This window comes from Silurus meridionalis, chromosome 17 (assembly GCF_014805685.1).
Source record: "Silurus meridionalis isolate SWU-2019-XX chromosome 17, ASM1480568v1, whole genome shotgun sequence".
Lineage (NCBI taxonomy): Eukaryota > Metazoa > Chordata > Actinopteri > Siluriformes > Siluridae > Silurus > Silurus meridionalis.
This window is the reverse complement of record NC_060900.1, coordinates 8,751,027-8,766,954: the sequence shown is the minus strand read 5'-3', so window position 1 is coordinate 8,766,954 and position 15,928 is coordinate 8,751,027. Positions and strand designations below refer to the sequence as shown.

The following is a 15,928-nucleotide window of genomic DNA, read 5'->3' as shown; positions in this document are numbered from 1 at the left end:
CTCGTTCTGGAGCTCCATGCAAAATCTTACCTCATGGGGTAAGAATTATTCTGAGATAAGTTAGGGATCAGGGCAGAATTACACAGGAGGAGCTTGTGAATGATCTCAAGGGAGCTGAGACCACAGTCACCAAGAAAACCATTGGTAACACCCCAAGGTCCCTCTGCTCAAGAATGTACATGAACACCTGAATGGTTCAGAGAAGGCTTGGGAGGATGTGATGTGGTCAGATGAGAACAAAATTGAACTCTTTGGCATCATTGCCATGTTTGGAGGCAGATAAATGCTAAATATGACCCCAAGAACACCATCCCCACTGTCAAACATTGAAGATAAAACATTCTGCTTTGGGGCTGTTTCTCTGTTGAGGGTACAGGAAGACCTCACCACATGAACAGGGCCATGCACTGCAGAATCTTGGATGAGAACCTCCTGACCTCAGCCAAAACATTGAAGATGGGTGGTGGATGTGTTATCCAGCATGACAATTACCCAAAACATATGGCACAGGCAACATTCTGATAGTCTTGTTGCACATTCCAGCCTTGTGCAGGTCTACAATCTAGTCCTTGACGTCCTTTGACAGCTCTTTAGTCTTTCCCATGGTGGTGGAGAGGTTTGAATAGAAGAGGTTGATTCTGTGTGAGTTGATAGGAGCTCTTTCCTAAAGGGACAAGAGTAATTTGGGTGTGTGGGAGTCAGCATTCTTGCTGGTTGGTAGGGAATCAAATACTTATTTCACTCTAGCAAATATAGTAAACTATATTAACTATATCAAAATTAATTTATATATAATATAAATGTATAATATATTTCTGGATTTTCTTTTATTATTTTGTTTCTCTCTGTTAAACTAAACCTACCATAAACATTTTTGACTGTTTATTTCTTTGTAAGGGGTAAATAAAAAAAATCAACAGGAGATCAAATAATTGTTTCCCCCACTGTAACAAATTATTTTTTTTATTAATTATTATTATTATTTTCACATTTTTAATACTCTAATCATTGGCATGGTCAACATAACTGCTTTATGCAAATGTATGTTCATTATTAGTAAAACCGTATTCAATATAGAGCATGAAGACAAAATATTCTTGTAAACGTTTTAAAGTGATTATGGTGATTTAAATTATGTAAATCAGTCTGGACACCAAACAGAACTTTTGCTGTGTTTCCTCACAGACTGTTTTAATTGTCAGATATGTGCATCATAATGGAGTTTGGTGCTTGATTTGAGATTTGACACATCAGTAAAACAAAAATTTATTGATTAAAAATTATTTTTCAGTGAAGTTTCTTTATTTATTTTAATATCTGAGTAAAGAAAGGATGTCATGAATAAATGTGTGTTGCATTGAAGGTTCACACTTTTACTATATATGTTATATGATTAAATGAACAAAAAAACTCTATATGGACAACAGTTTGAGAAAACCTGACCTAAAGATTTCTGTTTTGTTTTGTTCATATAGTCACATAACATCCCTTTTCACATTCAGTTTCTGTTTGCTGTTATATTAACCTCTACTCTTTGGGGAAGAACTTCCACTAGAACAGTCAAGAAGTCAATAGAACTTGTACATTTACTGTATACAGTCTATCAGTGACAGTCTTTTTTTATTTTTAAGGGACAGACACTATTTTTGTTTGTTTTCAGGGAAGAATTTACCATTTTTGTTTAAATTGTTTGGTATGTGAAAAATGGCATATGGTATATGATAAAAATATGCAGCTGCTTGTCTGTATTTAGGAGTTTTTGTGTCTACGTGTACTTTTTACTTTTTTAATTTGACAAATTCTTACATCATTGAAGAGAAGGCATGATATACTGCATTAAGCATTCCTTAATAGCTTAACTGTTAAGCTATCATTAGATATTACAATTTAGTTTGAGTACCCAAAATAAAGATCAGATTTTACTAGTTACAAAATCACTCGAAAGATTTAGATCTACACTATATGGACTATAGTTTGTGGACACCTCTTTCATAGGTGCTTTTGACATCTCGTTTAACATATACTCTCCATTTGCTTTTATAATAACCTCCACCCATCTGGGAAGATGTTACACTAGATTTTGAAGTGTGCTTGTGGAGATGTGTGCTAACCACAAGAGTGTTAGTAATGGCAAGTACTGATGTACAGTAGGTGAGGTGAGGAAGGATGGGTCACAGTCAGAATTTCAATTCATCTTATAGGTGTTCAGTAGGGTTGAGGTCAGAGCTCTAGAGCAGGCTAATCAAACTTCCACTGCAACCAATGTAAACCATTTCTTCATGGAACAAGCTTTGTACACAGGAAAATTGTCATGCTGGAACAGGTTTGAGTCCTCTAGATCAAGTGAAGAAAAATGTCATGCTACCACATCCAAGGACATTCTAGTCAATAGTGCGCCTCCAACTTTGTGGTCACAGTTTGTAGCTTGTAGCAAATGCAACTTGTCATGTTACTAAGAAACCACAAGTCATTCTGACCTCAAGACATTTTCTGCACAGCTTCACACTTGATTGTTACAAAGTGACAATGCAGTCTCTTTCCAAAAAAAAATGATAAAGGCATCTCCTAACAATAAATGTCACCATATCAATAATTACACAATAGTTCTTTTTGTTCATATATTACTAGTCTATACTGTTTGTCCTCTAATGATCTTTTGAAAATGTGAACTTAAAAACCACGTGCACTTAGAGCCCACGAGTGCCCACGAGTAGTAAGTCCCGCACTGTGCCCTTTGGAGTGACACTCCTGCTAGTTATGAAAATCTTTCTACAGAAACGATTAACAGTCATGCTTTCCAGACCATTCGTGTAGCCCTGGTTTCCCTCATCCTTGTCCAACTACTGACATGAAAATAGAACAAAAAACTAAAACACCCAATATAACTGCTGCCTCGAAATGAGCTGTTCTAAAAATCTATCAAATCCAAGGTTTTTCTAGAATACACCTACTTCAAACCCATACCACCAACCGCAAACCAAGATCCGACCAACAATAACTTAACATCGGTGCAACCTCGAGTAACCTTTTGCTATTTCTATTCAACTTGTAATAGACCCTACACAATTCAACATGCAGCCAATATGACACGAAATACTCGGCAAAAGTGATTCGAAACAGCTGACACAGAACTCTGGTACACTTGGACAGGAAACAGCCAGAGTTTAGATCAGCTTCACAAAAGCTTGATTAAGTCCAACGTATTTAAAGATATAAAACAGAGATAGTAATCCTGGCAACGAACTGCGTCTTGATGGGAAGTGATAAACACACTTCCCACTTGAGCTGCGTCTGGTCTTGTACTCCAAATTAAACACACACATATGCATGTACACATGTGCAAACAGACAAACACACCGAGGCACACACAGAGTCCGAAATACTTTAAATGATGCGAATGGCTGGCAAGTATGAAAGTTCTCAGGGTGCTGCAGTAGACCGAAACACACACATACACACACACACATACACACAATGATCTCATTTCTATGATATATTATTTCCATGATTTGACCATTTTACTTCTGACAAGTTGCAATATTTTTTTATAACGCTTTTTAAATCTAATCGCAGTCTTTATTAGCCTTGTGAAGTCATACCCTTAAATAAATCTAATGATAGTGTTCAGATCATTTACTTCAACACAGTATGCACAGCATGTGCATCCAAACAACAGACCTCCGACTTACATATAATCTATGTTTGCATCTAATGCATGACCTCAGTTTTAACCTCATCCTCATGATTTCAAATTGATTCAGCTTAATTTTATTCTAATGCACAGCTTTAAAGCTAAAGTGCTCCATTAAGGTTTCATTTTTAAACCCCCCAAAAAAAACCCCAGCATGGCCCCCTGAAACACGATCAAAACTTAAATTGTAAATTCATAATTTTTTTGGACTGGATCAGAAGTTTGGAGTAAAACGCCTCTCTGCGCATTCCTGCAGGTTTAAGTGCACTTAAAATGAGGTTTTTATAAATGTTGGCGGTGGAGGGCTGATGTATATCATTGTGATAGGGGCAAGGCGGCTGTAACCGAAAGTTTATACTCCTTGTAAAAAAGGGCTTTGATGATAAACCACCCACATCCCTTTCTAACAGTACTCTTAAGAAAGTAAGGACAACAAAGTGCACAGGTGTGTGACTGCAATGAACATCACCAAGCTCCAGTGACAAGCGCTCGGTGCACTCACACACACACACACACACACACACACACACACACACACACACACACACACACACACATATTTGCATATGTATATATTTGCACATGTATATATGCAAATCATATTCCTGCAAGCTTAACAATAAATAATGTGAGGGGTTTCTAGGTGAAAAAACTTTATCTATAACCTTATCTCAACACCAAGAAACATCATCAGTGAATGCTCGGAACTATTTGTACCACAGACACTTGCGTTTATATACTTCACAGACTTGTAACTCCTTTTTTTTTTATTCCCAACCACAATCTGTATAAAGACTTAAATGTGAAATGCCTCAATAGTTTAGGGGATCATTTATGTTTACATGTTTAATACTTTATTATTTTTATCTATCTATCTATCTATCTATCTATCTATCTATCTATCTATCTATCTATCTATCTATCTATCTATCTATCTATCTATCTATCTATCTATCTATCTATCTATCTATCTATCTATCTATCTACTCTGCTCAAAGCAACAGAAAAGAAGGTAAAGAAGAAAATTTGTAACTAATGCCACAAAGAAGGATTTATTCATCTCAGTACCCATAGTATTTGTTTTAGTACTTCTAAAATGAAATTCCCTCTCTCTCTCTCTCTCTCTCTCTCTCTCGCTCTCTCTTTCTGTACAGGCATGTAGCAGTGTAGAAACACTCAGGCCTAAGGAAGTAGTTAAAAGGTGACTGAGCAGTGATGTGTGACCACACATTTAGAAGAGATTAGACAGAAGTCCATAAAAGATACACATATGGTGCTGTCTGGCCACAAAATGTGTGTGTGTGTGTGTGTGTGTGTGTGTGTGTGTGTGTGTGTGTGTGTGTGTGTGTGTGTGTGTGTGTTTGTGTGTTTGTTTGCAGACCCAGGGTTCCAAATAATAAGCGTTTCTGTATGTTAAGCCCCCACACAGTGCTGAGAGAAGAAACCTCACCCCTACACCCATCACAAACTATTACTGAACTAGACTACATGCTAATTTCTTCTCTAACACACACACACACACACACACACACACACACACACAAACACACACCTTTAATTTAAGTAGATGTGAATGCCTATAATTAATGCCATGCTGCCACCATAATCTAACCATATCTAAATCCAATCTTAATAACTAAAAAAAACCTTACAAATAAATATTAAATAGATTCTTTAAATTATCTCCTAAATTATTTATATAGTAACAAGGTACTATTATGAAACACCTCTGTTTATAGTTACAGAATATATTATTATATTATCTATTATCTATTGTACTTTTATTTCACCCTAGAACTGTGTGCTGATCAGTGTTGCATTGTCCCACACTGTGCCTCTTACCCTGTTTTAGTCATTATACTGTCATTCTACTGTATTTTGCTGTCCAGTATCATTTAGGTTACGTGTTTTATGCAGCAGCTTGATCTTTGAAGAATGTTGTAGAATTTCATTGTGTAGTGAACAGCTGTGTTTAGCTGAAATGACAATACTTGACATGACTTCTCTATACACCACATTTGTTTTGGTCTAAACGAACATATTTGTACAGGGGACATGTTTAAAACACACTCTTAAAAAAAGGGGTTTTAGGGACACTTTGGATGTAATTCCTTATATATGCCTTAAGCTTGTAATCAAATATGTTATTCAGTTTGAACAGATAAATTCACCAAAAAAGAACACAAACATTATACAAAATAAAAAAACATATATGTCACAATATTGCATATTTTTGCTAGCTATAGGGACAGAACAACATTCTACACTCACGCTAATGTGGGGTTCCAAGAGACAGCTAACTGAGCAGTTGTCAACAGGTTGCCAGGTTTCAACAATATTCTCACCTCAACTGTAACTCAAAAACCACAAATACTAACACTAGTTGCGTCAATGGTATTCAGCGGTATTGTAATACAAAAGGGTAAACACACCATTTCATCTTTTCTTTGAATTTTCTGGAAAACAAAAAACAGTGGTAAAAAACAAGATTTTCTCATAGATATACAAACTGGCAACCCTTCTGATAGAATACAAAAGAGCAAATCGTGCTGTACATCTCTTTGTGGGGAACTCCCCCAAAAAATGCTGATTTAATTAATCTAATGTATCTCACCTTAACCTTTTGAAGACTTTTGAGATGGATTAAACACTGACTGCAGCCCAGGCCCCCTCACCTCACCTACCTCAGTACCTGATTTAACTAACACCCTTGTGGCTGAATGACCACAAATCTCCTCAACCACATTTAGAAATATGTCATATCTTCATAGTAGAAACATCTTCATAGTAGAGTCAGGAAATAACAGCAAATGGACACTAAATGTGGATGCATTTAGAAGCTTAGGTGTCCAGATCATATAGTATACTGTATATACTGTATTTTAACTTGTAAGTAAACAATTTGCAATTCGAAGGTCTCAAATTAAAATAATGTTTTCTGAGTGCCAATTATTTTTTTCTGTTAGACAGTTATTGGTTTTAATCCCTGCTATAGAAACCCTCTGTTGGGAGCATACTGCATACTGTAGAAACTGTAGAAGTGTAGCATGATTTTGTCGAATAAGTCAATGAAGGTGCCTCACAAAGTAACAATAAAAATGTGTGTGAGTCTGTGTGTATGTTTCTAATCAATTTCCTCCATCCAAATGAGATTAAGCTAATCTTAGCCTCTGGGCACACACACTTAACCAGATTAGCTTGATTTCATATTACTCAGGCCTTGAGGAGGTCGAGTGGATGCAGGCCTGTGGGATGTGCTTTTGGACGCACTTGACAAAGCCATTCCACCGGCTGTATATATGCAAGCCGAGTTGGGGCCAGTGGCCATACGGAGTTACCGTATCTTGTGCCACATGTTTTTTGTTGTTTTAAGAATGCACCAGTTGTTCGCTTGTGATGGACCCCGAGTTGAATGTCCAAGTTCAAGAAGATTCCTACTGTAGGCTTCTTTAGGCTCCTTCACTAAAAGCTGGTGTGTTTGATAGAAAAACACATACTCTTCTAATTAAAGACTTTCTGTGCAAAAAAAATTAGGCAGAACCAAAAATGCTAATTATTAAACTTTTTAGATTGTTAACAACCAATGACTGATCAGAAACTGTACACGAATAAAAAGAAATGCACTTTCTGTGATGTCTGCATTGATTTTTTTTTAGGGGGCGGGTCTAAAGAATTCCCTTCTATAAAATCAAGGTAATGATTAAAATGTTTGATGTCAAATTCAACACATTTATGGGTTCATAACATCTTTAAGCTATTCACTGACATTTCATTCAGTAAAAATTATTAAAATGTATAAGTTTCCCCACAAGCTTTAAATGTAAAAAAAAAAAGAAAATGGATTTTCATGCAAAACTTTATGTATTCATGCAAATTTTCTGACCAATAATTAGTTGTAATGACCATTAAAGACCATGGGGTGTATGTCCTTCTAAACAGACATTTAAACAATACAACCGAAAAATTAAATAAAAACGGAACCACGATAGAACCAAGGTTTAAGATGAATGTAACAATTTCCAAGTGGATTAAATAATTGTTACACCTAAAAAATGTTAATGGACTTTTTCCCCTGCTTTCAATGAAACTAACTTACCTCAACCCAAACACATTTGCGCAATAAACTATTGCTATCGGTTTCTTCCAAATAAACATTTCCCCCTTTCCAAAAAGCGTATTTTAACCATACTGCAAAGCAATCCTCAGCATCGCTGTGTTTTGCTATTTTGCGGCACACTTGAGCCACTAAAAGTGAAATATGGGCTGAATTGGGACAAAAGTGGACGTTTCTCAAAAAAAACAACTCCACCGTTCAATTTTGGTGTCTTGGCCCTTGCTGAGGCCAGCGATTGAAATGTCAGTGTGAGTTAATAAAAGCCTGTGATGTTTATTATATGGTATCGGCGGAGGTGTTGTGTTTTTAAGTTTGTGCAGACGGGAGAAATGGCAGTGCATACGGGCGGATAATATTTCAGCCGAATAGCTCGGAAATCATAGGGCACAATACACAGAGACTTACTGTCTCTGATTGAATTTGCAAAGCTAATGCTTTTACATGGAGGTGCATGGATAATGTTCAGCACTCGATACCTGACACACATGCACTGATAAAAATCATCCACACACACACACACACACACACACACACACACACACACATACACACATACAGTAGGCACAAGTGGTGAGTCAAGGATTTTTAGGAAAAGAAGTAATTTAGATGCATACTAACGCTGGATGAAGATTTACTTCCAAATCCTGGCATGCCTGTGTGTGTTTTGAAATCCATAGCCATGGCCCTGTGAGTGTGTAATCTGCTTTATGAGATGGAGTATGTCCTCTCTGTCTGTGTTTAGAATTCCACTCACTTAATGCAGTCCTCGCAGTCTATGTTCCCTGTGGTCTCCTTAATGGTTCGCTCGGAGATGAAGGCCGGGTATTCGGTATCGCATGGAACCAACATAGTCCGACCTTCTCTCTGGGCTAGAAAAAGGATAAACAGTTAAACAGACAGAAAGACAGACAGAAAGACAGACAGACAGACAGACAGACAGACAGACAGACAGACAGACAAATAGAGAGACAGACAGACAGACAGACAGACAGATAGATAGATAGATAGATAGATAGATAGATAGATAGATAGATAGATAGATAGATAGATAGATACTGTTATCTGCTTTTCAGGCATGATTTAAAAGTATACAGTACACAGACATCTCTGCTGCAGGAAATCAAACTCATGTTTTTGTTTAGATCTAATGCCACCTAGTGCTCATACGAATAACTACACCTTGTTTTCACTAATACTTGACTTTTCTGTTCTGCAACATCCATAAATCTACATAAATGCTTCAAACAAATTAACCCCACGTATGAGCTGACATTTAAATTGGATTACATGCTGCTTGTAAACATCTAAACATATAAAGCAATAACCAAGGATTGCTCTTAAAAATGCATTCATTTGCATAACTTTGACCTTCTAAAAAACTCGCCCTACTTTCCCTTTTACCAGCAATTCTGATTTAATACCCCTCGTAAAACAGAATGGAAAAGGGATCAGACTCGGATTTAGAGCTTTACATGCCTGTGTTTAACTTCTTTTTGTCCTGTCTTTGCCCAATGTGCTCGACTCCACGAGTTTGACAGATTTGACTGCAGTTGACAATCAAATACATAGAGGTGTGGCTCTCCTACTGGGCTCCTGTATTTATAAAGTATAGCCAGGAGGTCTGTTATTATTCCTAAGTCTTGTTACAGTGATAAAATTCACAACCATTCATTAGGTTGTATCGAGTTCTTAAAGGCATTAGTCTGTTTGCTAGTCGACAGAGTTGAACCTCATCATCTGGAAAAAGAGTAAGCCTATAAATAACATGTTCGGCTGGGCATGAAAAAAAAGAATAAAGTATAAAAAAGCCGCAATAAATGCCTAGAATATTATAATTATATCTATTTGCCTAATGAATATATTTGAATAACTGGATTACGCTCATATATATGAAACTGTAGTGAGCCAGTCAGTGGTATTAATTTTTACTCAAAGGATTGAGGCTGCAGTTGACTTAGTGGTGTGGGAATGGCACTGATAAGTCGACTTTGCATTAGTTGTAATGAAATGTGTCCCAAAGTGTCAATCAACTGTACTGGGATTTAGGTTTTGTATTTAGATGTGACCTACATATGATGGAAAAGGGTATTAAGGATTCTGGGTTGTTAATCTTGGTTCATAATAATTAAACTGTGCTTTCATGAACCATTGTGTATCTGTGTGCGCATGTGTGTGTGTGTGAGAGAGAATTAAGAGTTACATAATATATAGTATAAGAGAGATACGCCTGCGAAAAAGAAACCGACTGGCCTAAAGCGAAGTTTGGATTTACAGATGTTTTAATCCGCAGTAGAAGCATGTTGTAAGGCAGAGTTGTGGGTGGAAAACTGAGAAACGCACTGTGAAAAATGTGGTGGCTTAAAATTGTTTCGCTGTAAGTATTTTCTTGGCAGAAACACGTCTGTGGTATTAAGCAGCGGATATTGCTTCTTAAAATATACTGCTCAAAATAAAAAGCACCTCGGCCTGTTATTACCAGAGCCACACACACACACACACACAAACAGGTTAGAATAGGTGACGAGCGTTTTCCATTACTGAACCTTACACTTTAGAAATTACCCTGAAAATCAAAGTGTATTTTACAATGTTACACCCTGAAATTGCTCTGTGTACTTCAAATAAACACATGTGACATCATGTGAATAATATGTGAACACCTTAGATCTGAAAATCTCAGAAGAATTTAACCACATGTAAAAATCTATGAACTTTGAAAAAAAAAACAATGTTTTATATATATGAATATAAATAATATAAGCGATTTCTATAAGAAATTATTGAAAAATTCATCTGATTTCAGAGTTGAAGGAATGAGCAGATGCTGAGGTAGGGCAATACGAATTTTATACAATGCAACAAACCGTGTGCTGTAACATGTGAGTGCCACCAGCTGTACAGGTTGAACTCCATCAGAAATCTATGTGCATGAAAAAAGAAAAAAAGAAATACGGCAGTGTGAATCAGGCTTCTGTATAAAGTTAAATAATATTCTAATAATTAACGAATAACTAACATTCACAAACGTATTAGAAAGAATTATTATTATTATTATTATTATTATTATTATTAATAATAATAATAAGAATAATAATAATAATAATAATAATAATAATAATATCATCATTATCATGATCATTATCATTAGTAGTAGTATTAGTAGTGGTAGTAATAATAATAATTAATATTGTTATTAGTGGTATTATTATTATTAATGTTGTTGTTGTTATTATTTTGTCTATTTTTATTATTATTTATTAAGGCTTATAGTTAACTAATTATGATGTTTGTATTCTACTACACATTATAATTCATTCATATACATTATAAAATTCTTTCCAATGAAATAATTATTTCCAAGACATTATTAAAGCTGTATGTGCTTTATTATAATAGAATTTCATAATTATTAAATAAAAAAAATTACAAAAAGTTATTTCCAGCAAAGAATTATGAGCAAAGTTATAATATTTTTTAGCTTTATATTCCATATTTTGGGGTATGTGAAGAATGACAGGCTACAAACTCAAACAATAATCTGATAAAAGGTCTTTCAATTACTATAATTATTTTATAAAAAATGTTGTGTACAGGTTTTGTCTTATTTTGTTTACACCAACAACAACACTTCACAACAAGTGCTTTGATCACAGCAGTCTGGCCATGAGGAACCTCAGCAGGGGTAGCAAGTTCAAAGCGGTTTCCCAGGATTCCCCTTGCCGTCTTCACATTAGGCTTTTGGTAATATGAAATGTTTTGGAAAAAAAAATGAAAGTGAATAAAAGCAGATGAAACAGAGAGTACTTACATGACGAGCTCGGTCAGCAGCCATTTAGCCGTGGCGAGGAAGGCAAAGTACGGCTGTGAGAAAGAAGACAGTCATGTATCAGGCATAAACACATGACAGTAAACAACAACAAGTGTCAGGCTTGTGCGGTCGGGTGCACACGTAGAAATGCAGTAAATAAAGCGAAGTGATTAGGACAAGGGTGCAAGACATAGGAACACACACACACACACACACACACACACACACACACACACACACACAAACAGACACACTATTAGAAAGGGAAGAGATGCATAGATGTGGCTGCTCTTCATCACTGTGTGGCTAGACCACCCAAGAATGAGAAGACTTGAAACAAAAGAGAGGAGAAGATGAATCAAGCGAGCAAAAAAAAAGAAGAGATGCGGCACAATTACAGAGACGCAGCAACTTAATAGCAGTTCACAGAAAGCACTGTGTTGTTTTCAGTGCTTCTTTTATGCTCACGTCTAGCAGACTGCTTGAACTGTCGCTGCTCTCTGCGTAGATCCTGCAGATGGCCTGGTAGTCGTACAGAGTCACCCTTACAAACAAACACACACACACACACACACACACACACACACACACACACACACACACACACACACACACACACACCAAGTTTGGAGGTTTTATTGACATGAGAATTAAAAAATGCATACCGATATGCACAAACATTCCAAATGTTACGCTTCCAAATTGTGGTTAATTAATAATTAATATTTACTTTGGAGCAATCCAACCAATTTCCAAGCCTGAGATAAAAATAGTTTAAAAAGTAATAGTTCTAAATGAGTTGAATAATATTATGAATGACTTAAAAATGCTAATTAGTAAAAAAAAATCTATGTAATAATACCTATTTGTAAAAAAAACTATGGCCAGTGGGCCGAATACTGCCCACCCCCACATTTGGAATGGCCCTCTAAACAATGCCAGAGGTATATATTTAAAATTTTATCCTAAATATATATGTTTTACATATAGATATATAAATAAAAATATATTTACATACTTCATTTTATTTACTCATATCATATGTGTATTTGATCATAAAGGATGGCTTTCCAACAATGTCCTTTATTTATTAACGTAGCCCAATTAGTTAGATTCACCCACCAAAATGCTCTTTTAATAGGCTATATATTACTTAAAAAGTAATGATTAGTTTTCTTAACAGTGCATAAAAAATAATTGTAAAACTTTAAAAACTATTCTAACATTCAGAGGCATAATAAATTCATTTAAAATCATAATAAAATTTCAACATTGATATTGCCAGTCACTAAGGCCCATGTTATTTTCTGTGACAGACTGACCCGGACCCCCATTAAATAAAGGAAAAATTGTGTCGCCTTCGCAGAAAAAAGGTTTGGGGACCCCTGTTGAACTGCATCTTCACCTTTAATAACTAATATTCCTGTTTGGGTATATTCCCAACTGTTTATTCCTAATTCCATGTGTGTGTGTGTGTGTGTGTGTGTGTGTTTTAGACAATATTTCATGTATCCAACAACAACTCTAACTTCAAAATGAAAACCAGCTCTGCAATGCCCGAAACCGAGGAATCCTGTGTGTGAACCCAGTGTAGAGGGCGATCTTGAGGTGAGATGTCTAGACTTGATTCCACTCTCACAATGATGGTGATTCCATAGTATGAAAGGTGCTGATGGAAAAGGCACCCGGATAAGGAAATGTACCATGCATGAGTGTGACTATGAGTGTGTGTGTGTGTGTGTGTGTGTGTGTGTGTGTGTGTGTGTGTGTGTGTGTGTGTGTGTGTGTGTGTGTGTGTGTGTGTGTGTGTGTGTGTGAGTGTGAACAAATTAGATGATGTGAGCAGAAGGTGGAGAATATCTTTCATAACCGGGCCTCCAGGCTAGGAAAGGCTGAGCTGTCTGTGTGTATGTCTGTGTGTGTGTGTGTGTGTGTGTGTGTGTGTGTGTGTGTGTGTGTGTGTGTCTGAAAAGCATGTCAGGTGTTTGCATGTATCTTTGTTTTTGTCTGAAACTTTAATATGCATGTCTGACTGCATTTCTGAGGCTGCGGTTCCTGTGGCGCAAAGAATGTACATCCACATCTGATGCGTGTGACTGACAGGGCAGGTGTGTGGAGGGGATTTGGTCGGCTTTGAGGCATACAAACCTGTGTGTGTGATCACTGTCTGGGCTGCTAGCAGATGGAGTTTGACACCGCCCCACACACAGCCCGAGGACAGGTTTGACCTCGAGCAACCACCGCTGGAGACGCACAATCGTCACATAGCGTGCAGATAAGATTACGGATAATCCCTCAGAACTGATGGGATTAACGACCTCGCTCGGTTTTAGGCGCGCTGGGAGACGTGAGGCACACGTTTCTGGAAGCTATTATCTGTTGCCCTGATTGTTCCTCTTTTACCTTTTGATTTTTTTTTAAATTAATAAATGATAATATTGGTAATTATCAATAAGCAAGAGATAAAAAGAGAAATAAAGCATATAATAACATTAATAGTTGTAATAATGAACATTATTAAAACCTTGTTGCTTAATCTTTTAGGCATGAAATGACCCAAATCTTATTAGTTGTAAGTGTTATGGATTTAGGCTTCAGGTTCCAGGTGCATAAACACATAAAATCATAATTAACTTCTTATATCTTCGCCCATTTTTTTTACAGTATATTAATGCAATATAGTTAGGCAATATAGAATAAGTATGTTGCCTAATATGTTAAGGCAATACAGTATAAGTAGAATAAATCATCTTGAAAATTCACACATATTGGAACATTCCCAGAATAATGTCCTCCTCCCCTATTCAGTGATTTGTAGTAACTGGCCTCCTCTAAGCAGAGCTGTGGTTGTTTGTTAGTAACAGCGTTGTAAGAGATATTTTTTTCCAGCGCGTTCGCCTGGACCAAAACTTTGATATCTTATTGGTCTTCATGACCGCGGTTATTTTATGCATGTCCTCTAACAAAGTGTGGGAATTTACAGGAACCAGTGTATTTATATTGAGCTCATGTTACACTTTAATTGCACACAAGTCTAACTGTATGATATATGATGGCTGACAACCAGACCTTATATGCACTGCATTTGTTTGAAAATATATTTTTTTCCATCAAATAGACATATTTTGATCAGAATGCTCATGTGGGAGCCTTACATATGTGTATCTGTTGAGCAGATTTCTATATCTCCATTTTTTTCTCTCTACTGAGGCTGGTGAATGGAAGTATGTAGTCATATATATGTGTGTGTGTGTGTGTTTGTCATGCATTTGGTCTGTGTTTTAGGCTGAGGGCAAGGGCACACGTCCAGCCACGTGAGTGCAAAGCCATGCATGGAAAACCCTGCAACATCACCTTCCATTTACCCTCCTCTTCCTCTTCCTCACATTCCACACTTAATCATAGCTAATCTTGTCACTGCCCATCGCTCGCGGCTATTCCCATCCCTCAGCACACTTCACAGGCCTCACTCTCCAGATGTCTGATTGTGTTAAAAACAAGGAAATGTGTGTGTGTTTGTGTGTGGGCGGGCATGTGTTTTACAAAAATATCTATTTTAAATCTTCACTCATTCTCTCTCCTCTCCATTCTATTCAGCAAAAATATAATTGAGTATAAAACTCTTTTTTATTTTTTTTGTCTCTCCCTAATTTAGTTTAGGCCTTTTCCCATCTTTTCCATCAATCCCGGAGTGTGAAAGCTACCATGTGCTTCCTCTGGGATGTGGAGCTAGCTGACTGCATTTTTTTTTAATGCCGATCATGGCCATGGGATTCTTTTAATTGAAACTTAAGAACTTTAAATGGATCAGAAATTCAAATTAGATCATTTTTACTTCGTTGACCTGGTCATTGTGCTTGGCCATGCACTTTATTAGAGCCAGCACCAGTACTGTTTCTAAATCTATTCAAATTACTCACATTTAATTATAACTAAAGTTTTGTAGCAGAACACAGACTTATTTGGAAGACCTATTTACTTATTTGGTCATTTAGACCAGTGATTCACTTATATGTAGTGAGGTAAAATAATAATAATAATAATAATAATAATAATAATAATAATAATAATAATAATAATAATAATAATAATAATAAAAGTAACTAAATTTGCATTAACACTACAGATATTTTTTATTTAAGTAATATTTATTTATTTATTTATTGCATACAGAAAAACAGACTGACAGATACAGACAGATGTATGTATATATGATTCTATGTACCGACGTAAATGCATACTGTACATAGAACATACAGATGAGTCCAAATTTGACATACTTGTGTACATGTGTAAGATGAAAAACAGGAGAGAA

At 36.2% G+C, this 15,928-nt stretch overlaps 1 protein-coding gene across 3 annotated transcripts in view; it reads right to left on the bottom strand.

The window, feature by feature from the left end:
- cacna2d3a (calcium channel, voltage-dependent, alpha 2/delta subunit 3a) overlaps positions 1–15,928 on the bottom strand; it is a 238,455-nt gene that overhangs the window by 4,874 nt on the left and 217,653 nt on the right. For all 3 annotated transcript variants that reach the window (XM_046871522.1, XM_046871523.1, XM_046871525.1), the window contains 4 exons: positions 12,082–12,157; positions 11,614–11,666; positions 10,670–10,725; positions 8,560–8,674 (listed from right to left, as the gene is read on the bottom strand). In XM_046871522.1, the coding sequence (XP_046727478.1) occupies positions 8,560–8,674; positions 10,670–10,725; positions 11,614–11,666; positions 12,082–12,157 (300 nt within the window). The remainder of the gene's footprint in view (positions 1–8,559; positions 8,675–10,669; positions 10,726–11,613; positions 11,667–12,081; positions 12,158–15,928) is intronic.